This window comes from Chlamydotis macqueenii, chromosome 9, assembly GCF_036417535.1.
Source record: "Chlamydotis macqueenii isolate bChlMac1 chromosome 9, bChlMac1.mat, whole genome shotgun sequence".
NCBI lineage: Eukaryota > Metazoa > Chordata > Aves > Otidiformes > Otididae > Chlamydotis > Chlamydotis macqueenii.
The window spans coordinates 6,538,910-6,557,521 of NC_141564.1; the positions used below are offsets into that span (position 1 = coordinate 6,538,910).

At 49.6% G+C, this 18,612-nt stretch overlaps 1 protein-coding gene across 1 annotated transcript in view; it reads left to right on the forward strand.

Annotated features, from left to right (window-relative positions):
- The window catches only part of GPC1 (glypican 1), a 205,537-nt gene that overhangs the window by 178,326 nt on the left and 8,599 nt on the right, over window positions 1–18,612 (forward strand). Inside the window, exons 4-5 of the mRNA XM_086754740.1 lie at window positions 12,602–12,767; window positions 16,856–16,986. Of these exons, the coding sequence (XP_086610866.1) occupies window positions 12,602–12,767; window positions 16,856–16,986 (297 nt within the window). The remainder of the gene's footprint in view (window positions 1–12,601; window positions 12,768–16,855; window positions 16,987–18,612) is intronic.

Sequence of the window (18,612 nt, forward strand, 5' to 3'; positions counted from 1 at the left end):
ACCAAAACAGCAGCAGCCACAAAATGCCTAGCGAAGGGCACATGGAGATGGGGCTCACCCAGTGATGGGCACCTCCTGCTGCGTGTTGGGACAAGACAGGAAAAATATCCTGGGTTTGTTTAGGATTCTTTTCTTTGGTTGTGAGATTCGCAGCTGCCCAAAACCAGCATTTGCTGCAACTCCAAGCTTCACATGAACAGATGTAGGCCTTGCACTGGGAGACTTGCTGCCTGCCAGCTGCTGCTGAGAGATCTGCGCTTGGTGCAAGCAGTTGCTGTATTCAGCCATGAAAGCGAGAATGCACTCCTGGAAACATGCAGTGTAGGTGAATTGAAATACTGGGGGCGGCGAGGGAAAGCAAAACTGAGACGGTAAAAATGGCAAGGGCTGAGAGATAACCCCCTGTAAAACAAAAGCAAAAAATCTTCAGAGAGATGCAGCATGATAAACAGGAATATCCTGGCTTGTTTTGTTGTTTATTACTCACATTACGATACCGCTCAGGCGTCTAAGTCTTGGGTGATGACTGTTGCACAAAGTGCTGTGGGGACAGGTAGCAGAGGTGATCCTGCCTGCACCGGGGCACTCAAAAAGGGCAGTGAGACTGTGCACGCGTCCCTGCTGGCCTCCTGCACCTCAGCGCCGTGCCCGTGCTGCACTGACGGACAGGGCAGAGAGCTGCTCCGTGCACATCAAAAAACATCCAGAGTCTTCACATTCCCAATGGAGACCTGGACAACCTGCGAGTCTCATGCGAGAGCACAGAGAAAGTGAAGAAATAATGTTCTGGTTCCAAAGGCAGAGAGAGGAGGTGTTTTAAAATGAATTTTGTTTATCAGTCAGAAAGTGAGTTATTAGGATGATCTTTCCTTTGCTGGCTCTTTGTTGCCTCTTGCTCCTGAATTTCAAGTTTCCCCATGGTAATGAGGATTGGTGTGAAGCAACACCAGCTACGTAAGCAAAAAACACTTAAATAATCAATTTTAATGTTTGTCTGCATTTCCTCTTCTCAGTAGATGTTCTTAAGGCTGATTCTCGTTTGAGTTTGAGACAAAATATGATTCTTTACTAATTACAAGCTTTTTCACTAAATCCTGTATTTCATTTTTCCAATTAAGCTCATCTATCAGTACATTTTAATTTAAGCAATACTATGTCTCACAATACATTTCAGCCTTATTTTTTAAACTTCCGTGTTAGTATAAGGTAAATGGCAGCTTTGCTATTTACCATATGAGTAATTCTTAAACACATGGTGGGTCAAGCTGCATTTGGATGGAAACTGAATTCCAATTAAAAAGGGCCAAAAATAGAATTTTTATAAGTGTTTTTAACAGTTGAATGAATGTACTGGTTACATATGGAAAATAATGTTTCTCTAAACATGCAACAAGTCAATAATATAACAAAGACAGTATGGTCATGCCTGCTCCTCCTGTCCTTTGAGATTGTAGCCATCTCTCATACCTCGCTTTTTTCCATAGCCTGGAAGGACATAGCTGATTCCTGTCTTTCAGTTTCCATTGCTTTTTGGGTGAACTAGGCATAAAATTGATCTGACAGAGTAAAATGAAGTGAAGAATATAAGCTCTTTTCAGACACTTATGAAACCACTGTGCTAAAACAGCTCGAGTGCAGTGAGTTCCTGTCCCGTGTGCTCAGTAACACATCTCCGTCCTTTCAATGGTTTATCTTTATTCAGAACATCAGCAGCAAGTACGTACAACCGTAAATGATATTTTATTTCATTTAAAAGATTTCACTTCTGTAATAAAATTAAGCATTTGTCTAAATTGGCCTCCTCTTGATCCTGAAAAGACAATATTAGTGTTTGTAAACAGATGTTATAAGAATGTTGTTCCATGGCATTGTTGAGTGGCAATATCCTCACATCACCACGTTTATTTCCCTTTCACTGGCTGTTATCCCACCTCTGGCTTTGGAGCTGTTCGGTTTTTGCATGCCAGAGATGCGTGTTCTTGTGTTATGATGATGACTTGACGGCAGGACGCCACTGTGCAGAGACTAGTTTTGCCCCAAGGAGACATAAGGTGCCACAGTAAATTGTGTTTCCAGCTGGGAGAAGCTCTCATCTGGGACCTGCTCCTTCCAAGGGAGGCAGCATTTTCCTTCGGGGAGATCATCTGTTTGCTCACATGGGATTTAATGAGTCTCCCATGTTCAGACTGCAGTCACCTGTACCTTTAGACAACTCTGCAGGTGAGACACCGTTCATCCAGGAGTTCAGCCTCAGATCTGGCCTCTCCTTTAAAAAATGAGGGGAGGTAATGTGAGACAGAGCCTTCAGGATCTCTGTCTGGGATGCAGGCAGTGGGGAGCAGCAGGTCCCATGGGTGCTGGCATCACCAGCAGGAATGGGGGTGGGATGCAGCTCACCACAGCCAGGTGAAAACAACAACTGCTGGAGCTTGCTGGTTTTCTTTTTTTCCCCTACTGTCATTGCAAATCACTGATAGAGTTTTCTGAAAATGAGCTGGTCAGTGCCTGTGCTAAAAGTTCCTGCTGCTCCGGACCCATCAGCGGTTCACAGGGTGGAGAATGCCACAGGCACCCCTTGCAGGTCTGGCTGTATTCAGGAGGAGGACTGAAGTGCTACGAGCTGAGAAGCCCATGGCATTTCAGATACCTCTACCTGTGAACACCATCTTAGACTATAAGCTGAAAGAAGCTCTTGCACCTTCAGGGACTAGTTTCTGCAGTGGCTTCTGCCCTCGACTCCTTCTTTCATGCGCGCAGCCACTGAGACCAGCCCCACTGCTGGGCACCGTGGGGGCTGCTGGTGCGGAGGGCTGGGACATGCCCTTCCTTGCCAAGGTCAGCGTTGCCTCTGCCAAAGTGTGCCGTGTTTTCCTGGCAGGCTGTCCCTGGGCAGTTTGTATCTGGGATTGTGTGGCTTAAAATGTTTTAGATGTAAGTCTCAGTCAGCCAGATTCTCTCTGCAAACCTGGAAGCTCCTGCACCCACAGCTCTTTTCCAGCACTGCTTGCATGCAAAGCTAGGGAGAAAGTTTTACAATAAAGTTGGAATTTGTCGGCCAGATTCAAATCGAGCTGGACGGGGAGCATGCAGTGTTGAACACATCCTTATGTATTTCACATATTACTTTCCAGTATTTCTCTCTGTTATTATGTTTAAATCACAACCCTTCAGGGAGAAAAAAACCCATAGGTGTTCTGAATAGAACAGAAATAATAAAGGCAAGCAGATATATGTCTTCCATATTTACCTGGTGGTTAAAAGTCAATTGAATCTAGTTTTCAAAGGACTGAAAATTGTACCAGCTGGAAATAACTGCGTCAGATGAACGGAGCAGGGAGCATGTTGATGGCAGGTGATGGCTTGCAGTATTTCCTCTGGAGGGAGAAGAGCATGACAGCAGTCTGTCCACATGAATCTACTCCATTTAATATCTGAAGGCAGTTAGGCACTGGACAGGAGTCCAAAGGCACAGATCCTCCTGGTTAGTGGCAGGTCCTGCTCTTGGGTCTGGTGTTCCTCACAGGCCGGGCTGCCTTTTGGAGCCATCATCACTGCCCTCTGGAAGCGTCCTCACCACTCACTGCTGAGGGAGCTGGGACTGATTCTGCTCACTGGTTTGCTGCCCTGGTTTGGCTGGTTCACTCTAGCCTTCTTTTTTATGTGTTTGTTTTTTTTTTTTCTTGAGTCTGCAAAATGGCCGTTTGGCTGCTGGGCTCGTGGGGATGAACCCAGGCAGTCTGGCTGTCCTTAGGCTTAACACCAGCTCTGGTTTGCTGGAGCACGAAGGGCACAGATTTGACATCAGTCTCCATCCTCTGTGTCACTCAGCCTGTGCCGAGCTGAACAGAGTGAGGTTCAGCAAGAAGATCACCAAACTGGGGGGGGTTATCTGTGCCCTACCCCTGCACCAGACCCCACTACAGCCACCAGCCAGCACACTACACCAGCACTCCACTTGCTTCTGATCCCCGACAGAGGTTTTGGGAACATGCTTGATGTATCTTGAGTGATGGGCTTGGTGAGGCTTAAAACTCACTGTGCTCCAAGGACTTGTGGCTGTGCATTTGTGGAAGGAAGATGCGAAATAATGACTGAAGTGATTATACAATTCATTAGACTTTGAAAGAATCATATTTCTGTCAGGCCTGCAGCTGTTTCTTTTAGAGTTTTATTCTGAAAGATTGGAGAGCTTGGTTCATTTAACACACGTCAAGGTGCTAATTGCATCAGGGCTGGCATAAACATGCACAAGGCAGCTGCTGACCATGTGGCAGAGAGAGCGGGGCCTGCTCCCCGTGCCGGCGGAGGGCTGGGAGCACCTGCAGCTCCCGCTCCTTTCATGGGGAAATTGGGCACTGATGCCTCAGTACACAGAGCAGCCATGGCCCCCATTTCCAGCTTGCACACACGTAGGTGCAAATAACAGCATATCCCTGGGGTTTTTTATCATAGTACTTCAGGGTCCTTCTGTGGGGAGGCTGTAAAAATGAAATGTTTCCCAACATGAAATTGCCATGTTGCAGATAGCCAGCTCCCCAGTGAAGCACAAACCTGTCCTCCTGATGCTAGCCTTGTTATAAGAGAGAGGGCAAGGCTGGCTTTCTGAGCCTGTCCCTGGGCTGCTGTTCATCCTACAGGCAGCTCAGCAGCACTCCTCACCACTGGCCTAGCAGGGTCTGCTCCCCTGCTTGGCCTTTTTTTTGTAACTGCTGTTTTTCACACTGACAACTTTATCCCAACTGTGCAATTCCAGCTGAGGGATTTGGGGTAATTGGAGTGGCTCTGAACACCCGCCTGCATTTCCCAGCACACACAGCCTGATTTGTGAATTGAAGAGCTGACCTGTTTTCTCTTAAACACTATCTCAGAATGGGTTTTTCACAGCTGGCAGCAAAAACTTCCCTTACTTCTATCACCTACCTTTAAAACAAGCCTGAGAAGGTAAGCGAGGGTGCTATGAATGCCTCATCTGCAGCCGTCTGCGTAGCTGTGTTCAGCTTCCAAACCTGTGCAGGTTTCCAGCCATTGGTGCTTTCTGCCTCTAGCTGCCCAGCACACGTGTCTACCTCTGGTCTAGAAAGACCTCTGTGCCTGCTTATCTGCTGTCTTTCAAGCACCCGTTGATTTGGAAACCTAAGCTGCCTGATGTCTCTGGGTTTAACTGGTGCTTCCGGAGGGTAAAACAGCCATTCAAACAGTAAGTCATTCTACCTGGAAAAATAGGCCTAAGAGTTAGTGCAGGCATATTTTGACGTATGTCTGACGTGTCTGGAGGTACTTTGTGTTCACCCCAGCCATCCCCACATCATGCCAAAACCGCAGCCAGGTGCTGCAGGTCCCTGTGCCCGCCTTGGGTCTGCACTGCTCTGAGAGGCCGGAGGCAGGAAGGGACTGGGAGAGCAGCCACGCAGCAGGGATGTGACCCAGCTTGGTGAACACCAGTGCCACGTGGCAGAAAGCTGCCTGGAGGCCACCCTTATACTCCTTTGGGCAAGGTTTTGAGAGGGAACTGAGCCCACAGAGTGTCACTTCCACCAACAGCGTTAGGAACTAGTTCAGCCTTCTCCCTCCATCAGCTGAGCTGCCCGCATCCCCGTGTCAAAATGGGGGAGCTGACAGCATTTCCAGCAGCCTGGGTATTCTACCCAGGCCTCTTTCTCCATCCTGAAATCTCTCCCCTCTACCTAACCCTGGTTCCCCTGGGAAGCAGCACACAGATGGCTCACAGCAGCCTGAGGGGGAATGTGCAAGGGGAGAGGGGGGGTAGGAAAAATACCAGCAGGAGCTCAGCTTATTTTATTGGTGTTAAATGCCTTTCAGATGTACTTAAAGGCCCCTCAAGGCCAAGGAGTCCCATCACATTGCAGCTAGGCTGCAGGTTCTCATTTGCTTTTAAGCCAAGCTTCAAAAGGAGAAAGGATTTGGGGTTGGGTTTTTTTTTCTTTTTTTCTTTTTTGTTTTTATCTTTTTTTTTATTTTTTCCCCTTTTCCTTGTTTGAAGCTAGCACTTCAAAAGCAGTATGTGCAGCTTGGCTGCAGGTTCTGGGTGCCAGAGGAGCTGGCCACCTCCTGATGGGCCCAGGAGAGACCCTGCCACAGCTGCGGGGAGAGCAGAGCCAGGCTCACCCCTTGGGCCGGCCAGAGCCAGGTATGCTGTGCCCGAGAGCTGGTGGCGTAGCCTGACTGCGTGCTCTGCTGCTGTTAAAATGATTTTCCAAATATCTCTGGCTTCCTAAAGCTCAACCTTTCTCCAGTGCTCAGAAAACTGGGAGGGGAAGGAAGGATCATTGCTTGATCAAAAAGACCCTGTAACCACCGGCCATGGGGTACAGAGCTGGTCCCAGCGCTAGTGCCTCTTTGCTCACTGTTCCTCATGGCCTTCCTCTGCATCCCACACTTCATTCTTTGGTCTTTCCAGCTTCTTTTTCAGGAAATAATAAAGAAATGGTTTTTGGAGTGAGGAGGGTGTAGCAGCTTTTAGCTAAAAGACAGAGGACTTGTGAAAACTCAGTAACATACAAGACTTGTATCATCACTTCCATGGTCCTTTCTGTGCCCTGATATTATTAGGGTGTCTCAGAGGCTCTTGAATGTTTTCCAAGCAGTAGGCATTAGGGTGACAACAGAAAACACATCTCTTCTTTGCACCTCTCTGTTTCTCTGCATGACCTGTCAAATGAGGTCCCAGTTCAGAAGGGTAAAAAACCTCCCACTGTTGTAGAGTCAGAGGTCCAGGGTCAGACCAGGAGGAATTGCACCAAACCTTACACTGAAAAGAGGTCTGCAGATCAGTGGGTGGTGTTTGGAAAACAACAGAGATGAAGGCCCTGGCTGTCCCAGGAGCTGTCTGCACTCGGGAGCCTTCAGTCCCTCGAGGGTCTGTGCGGGGGTGTCTCACCTCTTGGAGATCAGTGCTTTCCTCTTCTGCAAGTAGTTTTGCCTCCCCTGTGTCTTCTCTTCAGAAAATTTATAACTTGTGATGTTATGTTTTAGGTAATATGAAGGATAACTTAGCTCTCCTTGAATGTATCTCAATGCAGGGAGACAGACTGGGTGACTGCTTGTTATCCCTGAGCCTCCTGTGTTTCTTTGATTATCTGCTTGGAAAACATATTAATAAAATACACGGCAGGAGTTGTTCGTTTTGGGTTTTTTTTGTTAGAAGCCTTTCACACTGAATGTTTTCTAAATTGGCTGGGCAATGGCAAGGAACCCAGCTAGCGACTAATCCCCCAGCCCATCCTCTCAGCAAATTGCTTGAGAAAGTCATTAATTTTACTGTAACAGATTTAAACATTGCTCAGGAGGAGGAAAAATGAGGGAAACAAATGCCACTCCGAATGCTGAGAATTACATGTTCTCAGTTTTCTGTCGTATTAGCTCCACACGTGCCTGTTCTCTGCTGGCTGCTGTGCAAATGCCAGTGCCAAAGAGTTGCACGGTGAGCTTCAGCTCAGCAGTTGCGTTGGGTGGCTGCGCCGTGAGCCATGCAAACCTGCAAGCGAGCTCTGGCCCCAACCGAGGCATCGTACAAGAGGCTCTGCAAAGATTTTTTTTTGCTCTGGCAAAGTGCTTGCCTCCAGCAATTCACATCTGATCGGGTGGCTCCGTCAACAAAGCATGGGCGCATCAGCTTTGGAAAGCAGCCATGGAAAAGCACAGAGCTCGGCTCTTGCTACAAGCCATGGTCACGGGACAGCACCTGATGACAACCTCCTTGAAATGTCAGCGCTTGTGGCGGAACGGGGCTTTTTATGAGGCAGCCACCTGTTCCCATTGCATTACCTCACTGCTACTCGAATCAGCTACTGTGTCCCCCGCTGTAAAGTAGTTTTAATTTAAATTATTTATTACTCAATACCAATTTGTCCTCTGTTTGGGATATCTCTTAGAAGATAATATTATTTCTTTATCACTTCATCACTGGGCTTCCACTTTAAGGGACTATACCCATGGATGTCACTAGGATCAGAACAGAGTATGTGGGCTTTAACTGGGCGATGACATAGGAATGATGTCTTTTTAAGCTTGGCTTAGCTTTGTATGGTGTATTTATTTATACCTCTGATAACTGAGTGAGGAGTGCACTGGCTCCAAGCCACATCTCTCAGTAATCGATTCTTTTTTAGATCCTTGGGAAATGGCCTCTCCAATGTATTGTGTGTGTTCTCTTGACATCTTAGTGCAGTTTCTAGGTCAATGAGCTAAGAAAGTGCTATAGGTGCCACTGAAGTTAAAGGAGAACCATGTCTCCTTAAGAGAGAACCAGCCACAGGCTTGGCCAGGTTGATGGTACTTAGAGAAATCAATTATTGTCTTGTTCTGTCTTCATGCTGTGCTGGATCATTTAAAGATGAGGAGATGATGTTAGCTTTCACTCCATCAGCAGGAGTTTGTGTGATGAATAGAGGACTTTGCTTATTAATCTATCAGTTATTGCAAATCTGTGCTGGAAAGCCAGAGGGACTCCATCAGGTCTTAACTGTTGGGCAGGGGGCGAGGTCATATTTCAGGGTTTTGTAAAGTTGAAGGGTGAAAGCAGAACAAGGAATTGAACAGGTCTTGATGGGCAGGTAGGCATCAATCTCACCTGTATTTGCTCTCCCTGTGGTGTTGTTTATCTGGGACAAGCTGCTGTGGGGGGCAGGTGGTCCCACAGCTGAGGAGCAGCTCTGCCCCGTGCCACCGCTGGAGCTGGCTGCACCCCAGAGGTGAGCAGGCAGGACAGCCACAGAGCTCTCCTGGTCATGCCGCTGTATCCATGCAGGAGAGGGAATCTCAGCCGCTCCCAACTGGGGCTAAGGTTCTTCTGTGTGGGTACAGTACACCTGAAAAAACCCTGAAAGTTTACTTCAGCAAACTAGTCCATAAGGACTAAGAGGTTTTGGAAGGGCTCCATGGTGCACGGTCAGGGCTGGGAGGGGCTCTGGGAGGCGCAAGCCCTTGCTCTCCTCTGCCCTGTGTGGAGGAAAAGTCCATGGGCTGGGTGGAACGATGGGGAGTTGAGCTCTGGCCAAGCAAAACACAGAGGAAATACTTTCCAAAATTCCTCTTCGTGCCCTCTCATCCTTCTGTTCTCGGTTCACCTCTGCAGCCCGCCTGTGAAAAAGGAGTGCTGCTGCCAGCAGGAGAGGTTTGAGTCATTCTCTGGGGAAAGGGAGTGGAGCCTGGCCTCTTCCACCTGCAGAAATTAATACTTATCTGTTCTACCAAGAGATTAAGTTGAACGCTTGGCACCTGCCAGATTCAGTGGAGCAACAGCTGGTGGTGGATGTGTCACCTCGTCTTCAGAGGAGAGGCTGTGGGGCAGGGGAGCAGGGGCGAGGGCTGTCCTCTGGGAGACAGAGCCACCTTCTGAGAGTGACATGCTGGGGTACACACAGAGCTTCTCTCTGACATCCAGAAATGATCCTTGCTGAGATGCCAAAGCAAGTTTTTCCTCCTGAACCCTCAGGAGCTGAGCCTAAGCCTCAGGGGCCATTGTCACCCAGCGCTCTGCCCGCACCCACTCCCCAAGGCAGGTGGCAGCAGCCCACAAGAGCTGCGTGGGCAGGAGGTGGCTGCTCTGTGGGCACCAGCATGGACACAGGCATGGCGTAGCTGGGGGCAGGCGGTTTTGGCTGGCCAACAGCCATGGAGAGATCAGAGGGAGGTGGGTTGCAGGACGGCAGGCAGCTGTCTGCATCACAGGGAGCCTTGGCAGCTGCCCACGCTCACCAGCTGTGCCAGAGGCCAGATGGAGTAGATGGGCACCAAGGAGGAGGGCACGGGTGGCCCTGCTCCGTTACTGTCCCTCCAGTCGCAGTCCTGGCACTCTCCAGTGGGCGAGGGGGTGCTGTGCTCAGAGTGTGAAGGTCCTGGTTTTTTTGTCAGAAAAAGACACACAGAAAAATAAATGCAGAAACCAGGATAAATTCTGCAAACAGAAATACTCATGAAATGCCCGCTGGGCCCATCACAAGCTTCGTTTGAATATGGGTTCCCTATATTCACGCGAGTTGTTCCGGTGTGGTTGCTGGGTTTACCCCATACTATAAGGCTAAGCGTGTTGGAGATGCTTTTCTGAGCCAAGATCTGTCACTCGCCTCTCTCCGTGTGCCCCACAGGCTCTGGCAGGCCACCAGATAGCTGTTTTGTAGCTGCTGGTGGCTTTCCTCTTGGTCCCCGGGTGGCTGGCCTACACGGCCCCAGGGGTGTTTCCTGCGCAGGCAGCGGGTGACGCTGCGCTCCCACTTCCCAGCCAAAGCAGTTCAGCTCCCTCACTCCAAAGGGCTGCACAGATGTGTGTGGGTGCAGGCAAGCTATCCGGCTGCGCCCCGGTTCTCATAAGTAGGGTTGGAAGTCCCACGTTTCAGGGCCCAGATACGTGTCTCGTTTGTGCCAGAGCTCCTGGGACGTTTGCAGCCCGGTTTGTGCTGTGTGAGGTAACAGTGCTCCACATCCGCAGCTGGGTAAGCCAGGACGAGCGGTGACAGGGCGTGCCGGTAAAACACACAGACAAAGGCGTGTTCAGGACCTGATGGCCTGCACAGGTTACGTGCTCTGGTTGGAGCTTCACCGTGTAATTCATGTTCATGAGCGCTTTGTCTGGGGAAGGAGAGGTCACGGCTCCTTTCCTAGCTGCATCTCCTCCTTTCTGTGTAAATGCTCTGGTTTTGGAAGGTCTTCAGCTACAGCCTGTGTTAGTGTTCAGCGTGCTCTTACCTGTTGCATTTCCAGTTGCTATTCAGTCATGGTTATTTAAACCTTGGGAAGAAAAATAAACTATACTTTCATTTGTCTCTTAATCTGCTTTGTCGCATCCCCTCTCAAATCGCTGAGGCGGGAGATGGTGCCTTCTCGGGCTTCTCCCAGGGACCAAACGTGCGGCAGCCACGCGTTGTGGTGGGACAAAGCCTCCATCTCCTGGCAGCAGAGTCGCATGGCAGCCAAGCCTCGGTTTCCGGCTGCGGGAGTTGGCCCAGAAAGGAGGCAGAAAGCTCTTTCTGCGCGAAGGGAAGCCTTGGCGTGCGTGGTGTTTCCTGCAAGGCCCAGCCTCTCTTGCCATGGTGGAGCACAGCACTTGGGGCTTGTGTCCCCAGGCATCACAGGGCTTGTTCTGGTGGCCGAGATAGGGAAGTGGTGTCCTTTTGGGTTTTCTCTCTGAGATAGAATTTTTTCCTGGTGCTGACAGAGCTTCTCATGAGGTTATTTAAATGCATTTCTGCCTGATGAAGCCCCAGCACCATCCAACATCTCTTTTCCAGGGCTGACTGGAGGTGTGGTGCTGCTGTGCAGACAGTTTAGGGAGCAGGGAGGCTTAGGGATTTTCCCTCTCAGCCTCTGATGGGGGCTCAGCATGTTCATGCTCTCCTAAGGGCACCTCAGAACTGAATCTTTCTGGAGTTCTCCAGCAGAAACTTAGAAGACTATGTTCAAAGTATTTTTCACAAGTAATAGAGTTGTCGGGGCAGTTCTCAGCTTTACAGCTGCAGCTCAAGGCTCCGGGACTTTCCCGTGTTGAGATTTGCCCCTTCCGTCACTTTCCCCTCTTTGGGCTCCTTGTGAGTGCCGAGTAGCTGCTACCAAGAGAGACGTGGTACTTATGTTTATTTTTGTGAATGGGTTTAAATGAATGCCAAGGGAATTGCAAATGGATCTGAGCGAAGACAGAAAAAGAGCACAAAGAGAAAACACTTTAGCAATAAGACTGCGGAGCACTGAGCTGTCTGCAGGGTCTGCCAGGTTGTCAGCCTACCCTGACAGCCCCTTGGCCGTGGCAGTTGGAGAGGGATGATTGTTCCATTGCTGAAGGTCTGGAGGGACCTTGACGTGCTGCAGAGGCCTGCCAGCCTGCTCTCTGGGCTGTGCACCTGCACTGACTCCGTGCTTATGGGGCCAGAGTGGTTTAATTAAAGGTGGCAAAGCCACCTCCAGAGTCACCCCTGTGGAGCATTGGCTGCACGTGCGGTGCCTGCAGACCGCTGGCATGGCATGTGTTGTCCCACTTCGCCGGCTGTCTGTGGCTCCTGAAGTGCTTTCAGAGAGCAATCACTTCCCCATGTTGAGTGCTCTCAGTTGCCTGCAGTTTTGGGCCACCAACACCGTCCTCCTTTCCAAAGATGCCAGCTGAGAACTTTCCATGTCCAGGCCCCCGCTGTGCGTCCCCCCAGGAAGCTGGAGATGCAGTTTGTGGTGGGACACCTGTGTCTGCCGGATGTGGTTGTGGCACTGATGGGAGAGGCTCCAGGGGCACTGACATGTGTCATGGTCACAGCCTGTGGGCTGCCCCAGCTGTCCTTGTGGCCACCCCCTGTAGTTGCTGCCCAGGCAGACCTGGCTGAAAGGGGGATGGTGCTCACGGATGGGTTTTTCCCAGTCCCCTGGGTTCAGACACAGCACAAGGAAATAGTAGCTGCCTTGGAGGTGCCATCCCCACAACAGTGGTGGCACCTGAGGAGGAGTTTGGGGAAGGAGAAGCAGTGAGAGGGGAAGCGGCTTTCCCAAGGCCACGCACCTGGGAAGTCCTGCTGCCTTTCAGATCATGCCAAGTTCCTTCGCCCCAGGGAAGGGTGGAAGTTTGCCCACGCGGCCAGGACTGACTCTGATCTGTCTCCCCCAGGTATCTCTCAGCCATGAGTGCACTCGCGCCATCATGAAGCTGATGTACTGCCCGCATTGCCGGGGCATGTCCAGTGTGAAGCCGTGCAACAACTACTGCCTGAACGTCGTCAAAGGCTGCCTGGCCAACCAAGCGGACCTGAACACCGAGTGGAAGTACCTGATGGGTAAGATGGACTTACTTTGCTGCAGCACAGCTGCCTCTCAGGGCACCTTTTGAGCTCTCTGAGGCAGTGTTTGGAGAGTAAAGAAAGGACTGTTGGAACTGTTTTTACACTACAATTTCTCTGTCTGTGATCTGGCACCTAGAAGCTATTGCAGAACATTTTGCTGGGCTTTAATACCATTAGAAAGAACACCACTAGCTGGGTAACAAGGGCTTCAAGAGTTTCATCTTGCCTGTGCTCATTTGGGATTGCCCACACTTTGCATTCAAGTAATTTTTTCCTTCACTCCCAAGTGTTGAAGCTTAGGGACAGATTCTGCCCCCTGCACACTGTCAGAGCTGCCTGCTCATCCATACCAGAGCACTTGTGAGAGTACGGGAGGAGCAGTTGCTGCCCTCCTTGGGAGGCAGTCTAGAAACGTGAAGCCATAAACTGTTTCCGTGGGTGAAGAGCAAAGGGATCAGAATCACATACTTCTAAACAGAAAGAGGTGTCTTAAACAAATACAGGGGGAGAGAGAAGTCACAGGCATCGCCAGGAATGGGAAAATTAGACTTGCATTTTAAGACCTTAGGCATTCAACCAGGCATTTCTGCAGAAAGTGCTGCGTTGCCTGATCAGACCTGAGCATCTCTTTTAAGAAGACCTCACATGTCACTCAGCTGTTTTTCCAGCCTGTGGTTCCTGGTTTAAATGTGAAGTACTGCTGAGAGTGGCTTGTGGAGCTGATGGATGTCGTTAAAGGCTGGTGAAGGTCTGTGTTTAAAAAACGGTGTGTTTGTGTTACAGTGCACGTCCTCTCCCCAGCTGCAGTCCATCAGGGGAGATTGTTTGCAAAGCTCTCACTCCTCAAGCAAGCTGCTCTTTCTCCCTCAAGTTGTACATTTAGACCTGGAGTGGTCTGACACCTGAGGGAGTCTTGGAGTTTGTCTGGACTCATGGAATGCAGGCACCAGGGGAGATGAGCTTCAGGCTTGGCCTTTTCCCTTGCCTTGGCACCCACTGCCTGGCCAGCAAGTCTACCAGCTCACTGGCCAGCTGTAGCCCAACAGGCTGGCTCAGGGCTGACATGTGGTTGTGTTAACAATCAAAATCCCACTGAAGTTCAAGGAGTGTCGTCAAGGGGTGCTGCAGAACAGAGATCGCACCGCTGGACGCAGAGGCCAGTGCCGTCACTCAGTGAGGTGCGTTGGCCAGCTGCCTGCCTCACGCTAGGGGGTAACGAACCAAGTGGCAGCTTACTGAAGCTAATTAGAAGTGCTCCCCATGGGAGTGGCTTGGGAGGCTGCTGTAAAAGAGAGGAGGAATATTCCCTTCCCCAAGAGTTTGCCTCAGGATTTTGATGGTGCTTTGGCCTTTCTGAGCAGAGCAAGCCAACTGTTACCTGTCACTGCTCTCCTGGCAGGATGACTGCCCATCTCCCGAAAGGTCAATGTACAGCTCTCCCTGCCTGACAGGGAACCAATTCTGAGTGCGTTTTGCACTTATTCTGGCTTCCTCTTCCCCAAGAGACACCATTCGTGTCAAGGGGTGATGACTGAGGTGAAATTGGAGCTTCTTTCAAATTGCACTTGTACATTTTAGTGTCAGAGGTTACAGTTTGATCAAGGACGGGAGCAAGACGTGGAGTCAAAGGCAACAGTTCACTGGCATCGTCCATTCTTCACCCTTTTCCAGGCCCTTCAGTGTAGCTGGAGAGGGTTTTGTTACACTAAATATGGAGTTACTCTTTCGATTTGACAAATTAGGGCAGGTCAAATTAAGGGAGATTTTTATAGCAAGTGGTTCAAATGTAATTTATCACTAATTTGGGGGTGCAACCTTTGATTTAAGTGTCTTTATCTCAACATTAGTGCCTCTGTAAGCTAAAATTGTCTGGAAAATGCAGTCTCAAAGATGACACTGCAACCCCTGAGTGGCACCAAAGTTAAGCTGCAAGCTTTTTAATGTTGGAGGAGATGTAATTTCCCAGAATAATAATTAAAAAAAAACATTACCCCCTTATATGGCATGTTTAGCTTTAGAAATCAATGCTGCCATAGGACTGGGTTGTAGGAAAAGAGAGCACGTTAACTTGGAAACTGTGAGCCCTTGAGCCCCGTCAGCATGATCTGGTATCTTCTTGTGGGTTTGTGCTGTCCCTCGTCCAGTCCTTGCCCAGCCTGGGCATGCCCTGAGAGCTGTCAGGGTCTGAACATCAGTCACGTAACAGCAGAGAGAAGATACTTGTGAGGGCTGAGCGTGCCGTTAAACTGACAACAGAGGGCTCAGGATCAGGGCTCCGTTATTACCATACTACCTCCTCTGTGGGCCCAGCGTTTCTGCACAAACCTCACCTAGATCTCCTGGAAGTCATCTGGGGTCCTTCTGCTGAGTCCTGCTGGCTTGCCCAGGCAAGAGACTACTGACCGCTTTGCTAGCAGGTTTGAAATGGCAGTGGTCCATGGTTGTGCCCCAGCTGGCTGGACTCTTGCTTGTGGGAAATTTGCTGTGCGGCTCAAAGACAAGCATCATGCCTTCAGAGCGGTACCACAGGTGGCACATACGCACTGAGGGTTGAAGGACGTGTTTTACTCATACTCTGTTGAGCTGATGGGTATAATTCACCCGGTGGTTTCATTACTCATGAATAATGTCGGCAGTACAAAGTCATGCTGAGTAAGCTTTTCTGCAACATCACACCATCTGCTGTGACAGTCTCCTGCCAGGCTGATGGGGGAGGTATCAGGATTTAGGATGGAAGAATTAATCACTCCTAATTAATCACTCCAATTACAAATGGTATAGTTGTCCAACCTAGACTCTGGGATTTGACCCTCTTTGTATAGAGAAGAACCAACACAAAGCCATCGCAGTTGTTTTCTTGCCTGTGGCAAGGCCACAGGAACGTGAAGCGCTTTCTGTTCCAGATGAACATGGGCCACCCCAGTGCTCTGCCAGACCCCTTGTCCTGCCAGGAGGTTTTTGGTGTGCCCTGGGGGACGCAGACCACACTGCAGCCATCTGAGGTCACATGTAACTGAATGCCAAGTCCCTAAATGCTGATGGATCTTATGCATAGCATGGCCTCTGGGCCACTAAAGTGCAAGTGGTAGGAAACTGAGGCAGCAGCAGTGTAGCAGTGACTTTCAGAATTACAGTTTTTGACTGATAAAGTCAGACTTGGTTAAGATCCCACCCGAGATGTCCAAACCTAGTTTTGGGCCTGCCCTGAGATCCTATTTAACTCTCGCTGGACACCGAGGATGTCAGCCTTCCTCTGCAGTGACCTGAGCCCTGAGAGCATATAGGCTGTCCTGGCCTCACACCCAGCTGAAGTGCTGAGAAACATCTCTGGAGGTAGGCAGAGGCTGGTAATTCTTTTGTAAGCCAAGCACGGTCCCAAAACAGCCATCCAGGCAGGAGCTTCAAGGCCAGGCAGGAACATTTGCACAGCAGAGCTTTCCAAGACGAGAGGAGCTGGGAGCAGGAGGCAGCCCTCAGTCACTCCATGTCCTGTTTACTAGTTTAGTTGTGGGTGTTTAGGTCTGCTTCTCTGCCTTCACAGTCTGATATTTCCATGACTGGTCGTATCTTGTCTTGCCAGAGATCATGGTGAGAAATACTCCTTTTCTCGCCCCTTCACTGCCACAGAAGTTGTTGCCCACGTCCAGTACCTTTGGCAGTTTACTGACCCCAATTCTCCCGCTTTCTGCTAGCTGCAGTGTTTGCTGAAGACGTGCAATGGGTTAGGAGGGCTAGAGCCAAATATTGCTATGCATTACTTAATATTTTTGCACCAATTTTCCATTTTTCCTTTCTGTAGCACCCCAGGAAATGTTGGTCACTTTGTGTGAATAAAGGTTTCACTTTATTTGCAGGAGGTGACCTCTGTTTCTCTGCCACTGAGGGTGGCTTTGCCTGTGTGCTGGGGACAGCTGTCCCATACCAGAGGAAAACAAGCAGGCCCTTGGGCCGGAATGAAAATGGAGAGAGATCTCCCAACAAGCCTGCCGAGGGGCCAACAGCTTGTGCCACCCGGCATGAACGTGAGCTTTAACTCAGTTTGTACATAGTCTGAGAGGAACATTCTTGTCTTGTTTTGCTAGATTCCCTGGTCGTAGTGGCTGATCGGATCGATGGACCGTACAACGTAGACACTGTAATAGGGACTATTCACATGAGGATCGCTGAAGCTATTTCTAACTTGCAAGAAAACAAAGATTCAATCACAGCCAAGGTAAGAGCGTGTGCCTGGGCCTGGCAGAGGATACACTGTGTGTAACTGCCAGGACCAAGTGGGTTTTGTGCTTACTATTCAGTGGAACTAAAGGAGATGAAGGATGAAAAAGACTGAATGCTCAGTCTTTTAATGATAGGAAACCACCTATCTTACACAGACAAAAACCATCTCAAGTCTTTCCAAATATTCCTCCCACCCACATCCAGCCAGCCTCCTGTAGGTACAGACACACAGAATGGACTGCATTTGCAGTGACTGTGGGAGGCGTGGTGCCATTTGCTGTCAGGTGCCTCTGTGTCTGAAGAGCCCTGAAGTATTTTGGCAGAGCTGAGGCATTTACAGAAAGTGCACAGTTCCTCCTGACAGCAGGCAGCTGCTTTAACCTGCCTTGGGGCGATGTTCTGCAGTGGAAACCCTGCGCTATCAGGTTGTGTCAGTGGGACAGAGTGGCAATCTGGCAGTCCATCTGGAGAGTACAAAACAGACTCTCCTGATGCTCACCTGTCTTTCAAGAAGCCTATCGTGAAGCTGTCTTCTATTTTTAGTGGATTTATCCAGTTAACCACAATCACCTCTATAGCTGCAGGTGAGAGAAGCTTTGGGAACAAATACAGCCCTCCAGGGCTTTGGCTTTTTACCCAGACATTCCCCAAGTCCCACAGCTGTCCCACAGTTAGGGCAGAAATGCAGGTGAAAGGTGCAGGGTAGATCCTAACTGATTTTTGGAGAAGGGAAGGGCTGGAAGTATTGCTTAGCACAAGTCACAGCACTAATGGGAGCATGCATCCAAGTGCTCGTTGAGGTTTCTTTCCTAACGTGATAGGCCATATTCTTTCTTCCCTTGCTAGGTGAGACTGGGATTGTCCACATAAAGGCAAGCCCATGATGTGGGAAAACACGGCATCATCTGCAAAGAAAGAGGTTTCTGAGGGGCATATAGTAAATCTGGTAGAATCAAAAAGGAGTAGATAGTCTCATCGGTGTTCGACTGTAGCAGTCAAACATATTTGATAAGCTTCTCAGTGTGAAGATGATAGTCTGGATTTCACTGTGCAAAGTCGAGTTTATCAATAGCTTCTGACAGCACCCTGGTAACCACAATAAGCTTGAGGCCATCTTTTCAAATCAGATGGCTTTGTTTGTAGAGGCTGGTGTTTCCTGAATCAAACTGACAGTGCAAAGGCCCTCCTGACCTTTGACACTTTATTAGATTTGGGTCTCTGAGCACTCCTTCCACCAGCCAGCGAGGCTCAGTTCTCTGAGCACTGGCTATCTGCAGCAGAGGTGTTGCTGTCTGGACTGGGAAAAAGAGTACCTAGGATTTGTACCTTCAAAGTGCTTCTGCTCTGCTTTGGCTACAGAGGGCGCCTGGGTAGGTAGTTAGGATGATGGGTTGATAGGACACATCTACTGTCCTAGCACTCCCCTGGTCCAGGGGGGCATTTATTTGCTGAGTGTGGGTGCCTGTCGCAAGGGTCGTTGGAGTAGTCGCACCTCAGTCTGTTGTCCAAATCAATGAAGCTCATGTGCTCTGCCATCTTGAAGCCCACACCACTGGCGTAATGAGTGTGAGCAGCTCTCATGTTGTTCTTCGCAGAATTTTATTTTTCAATCATAGTAGGA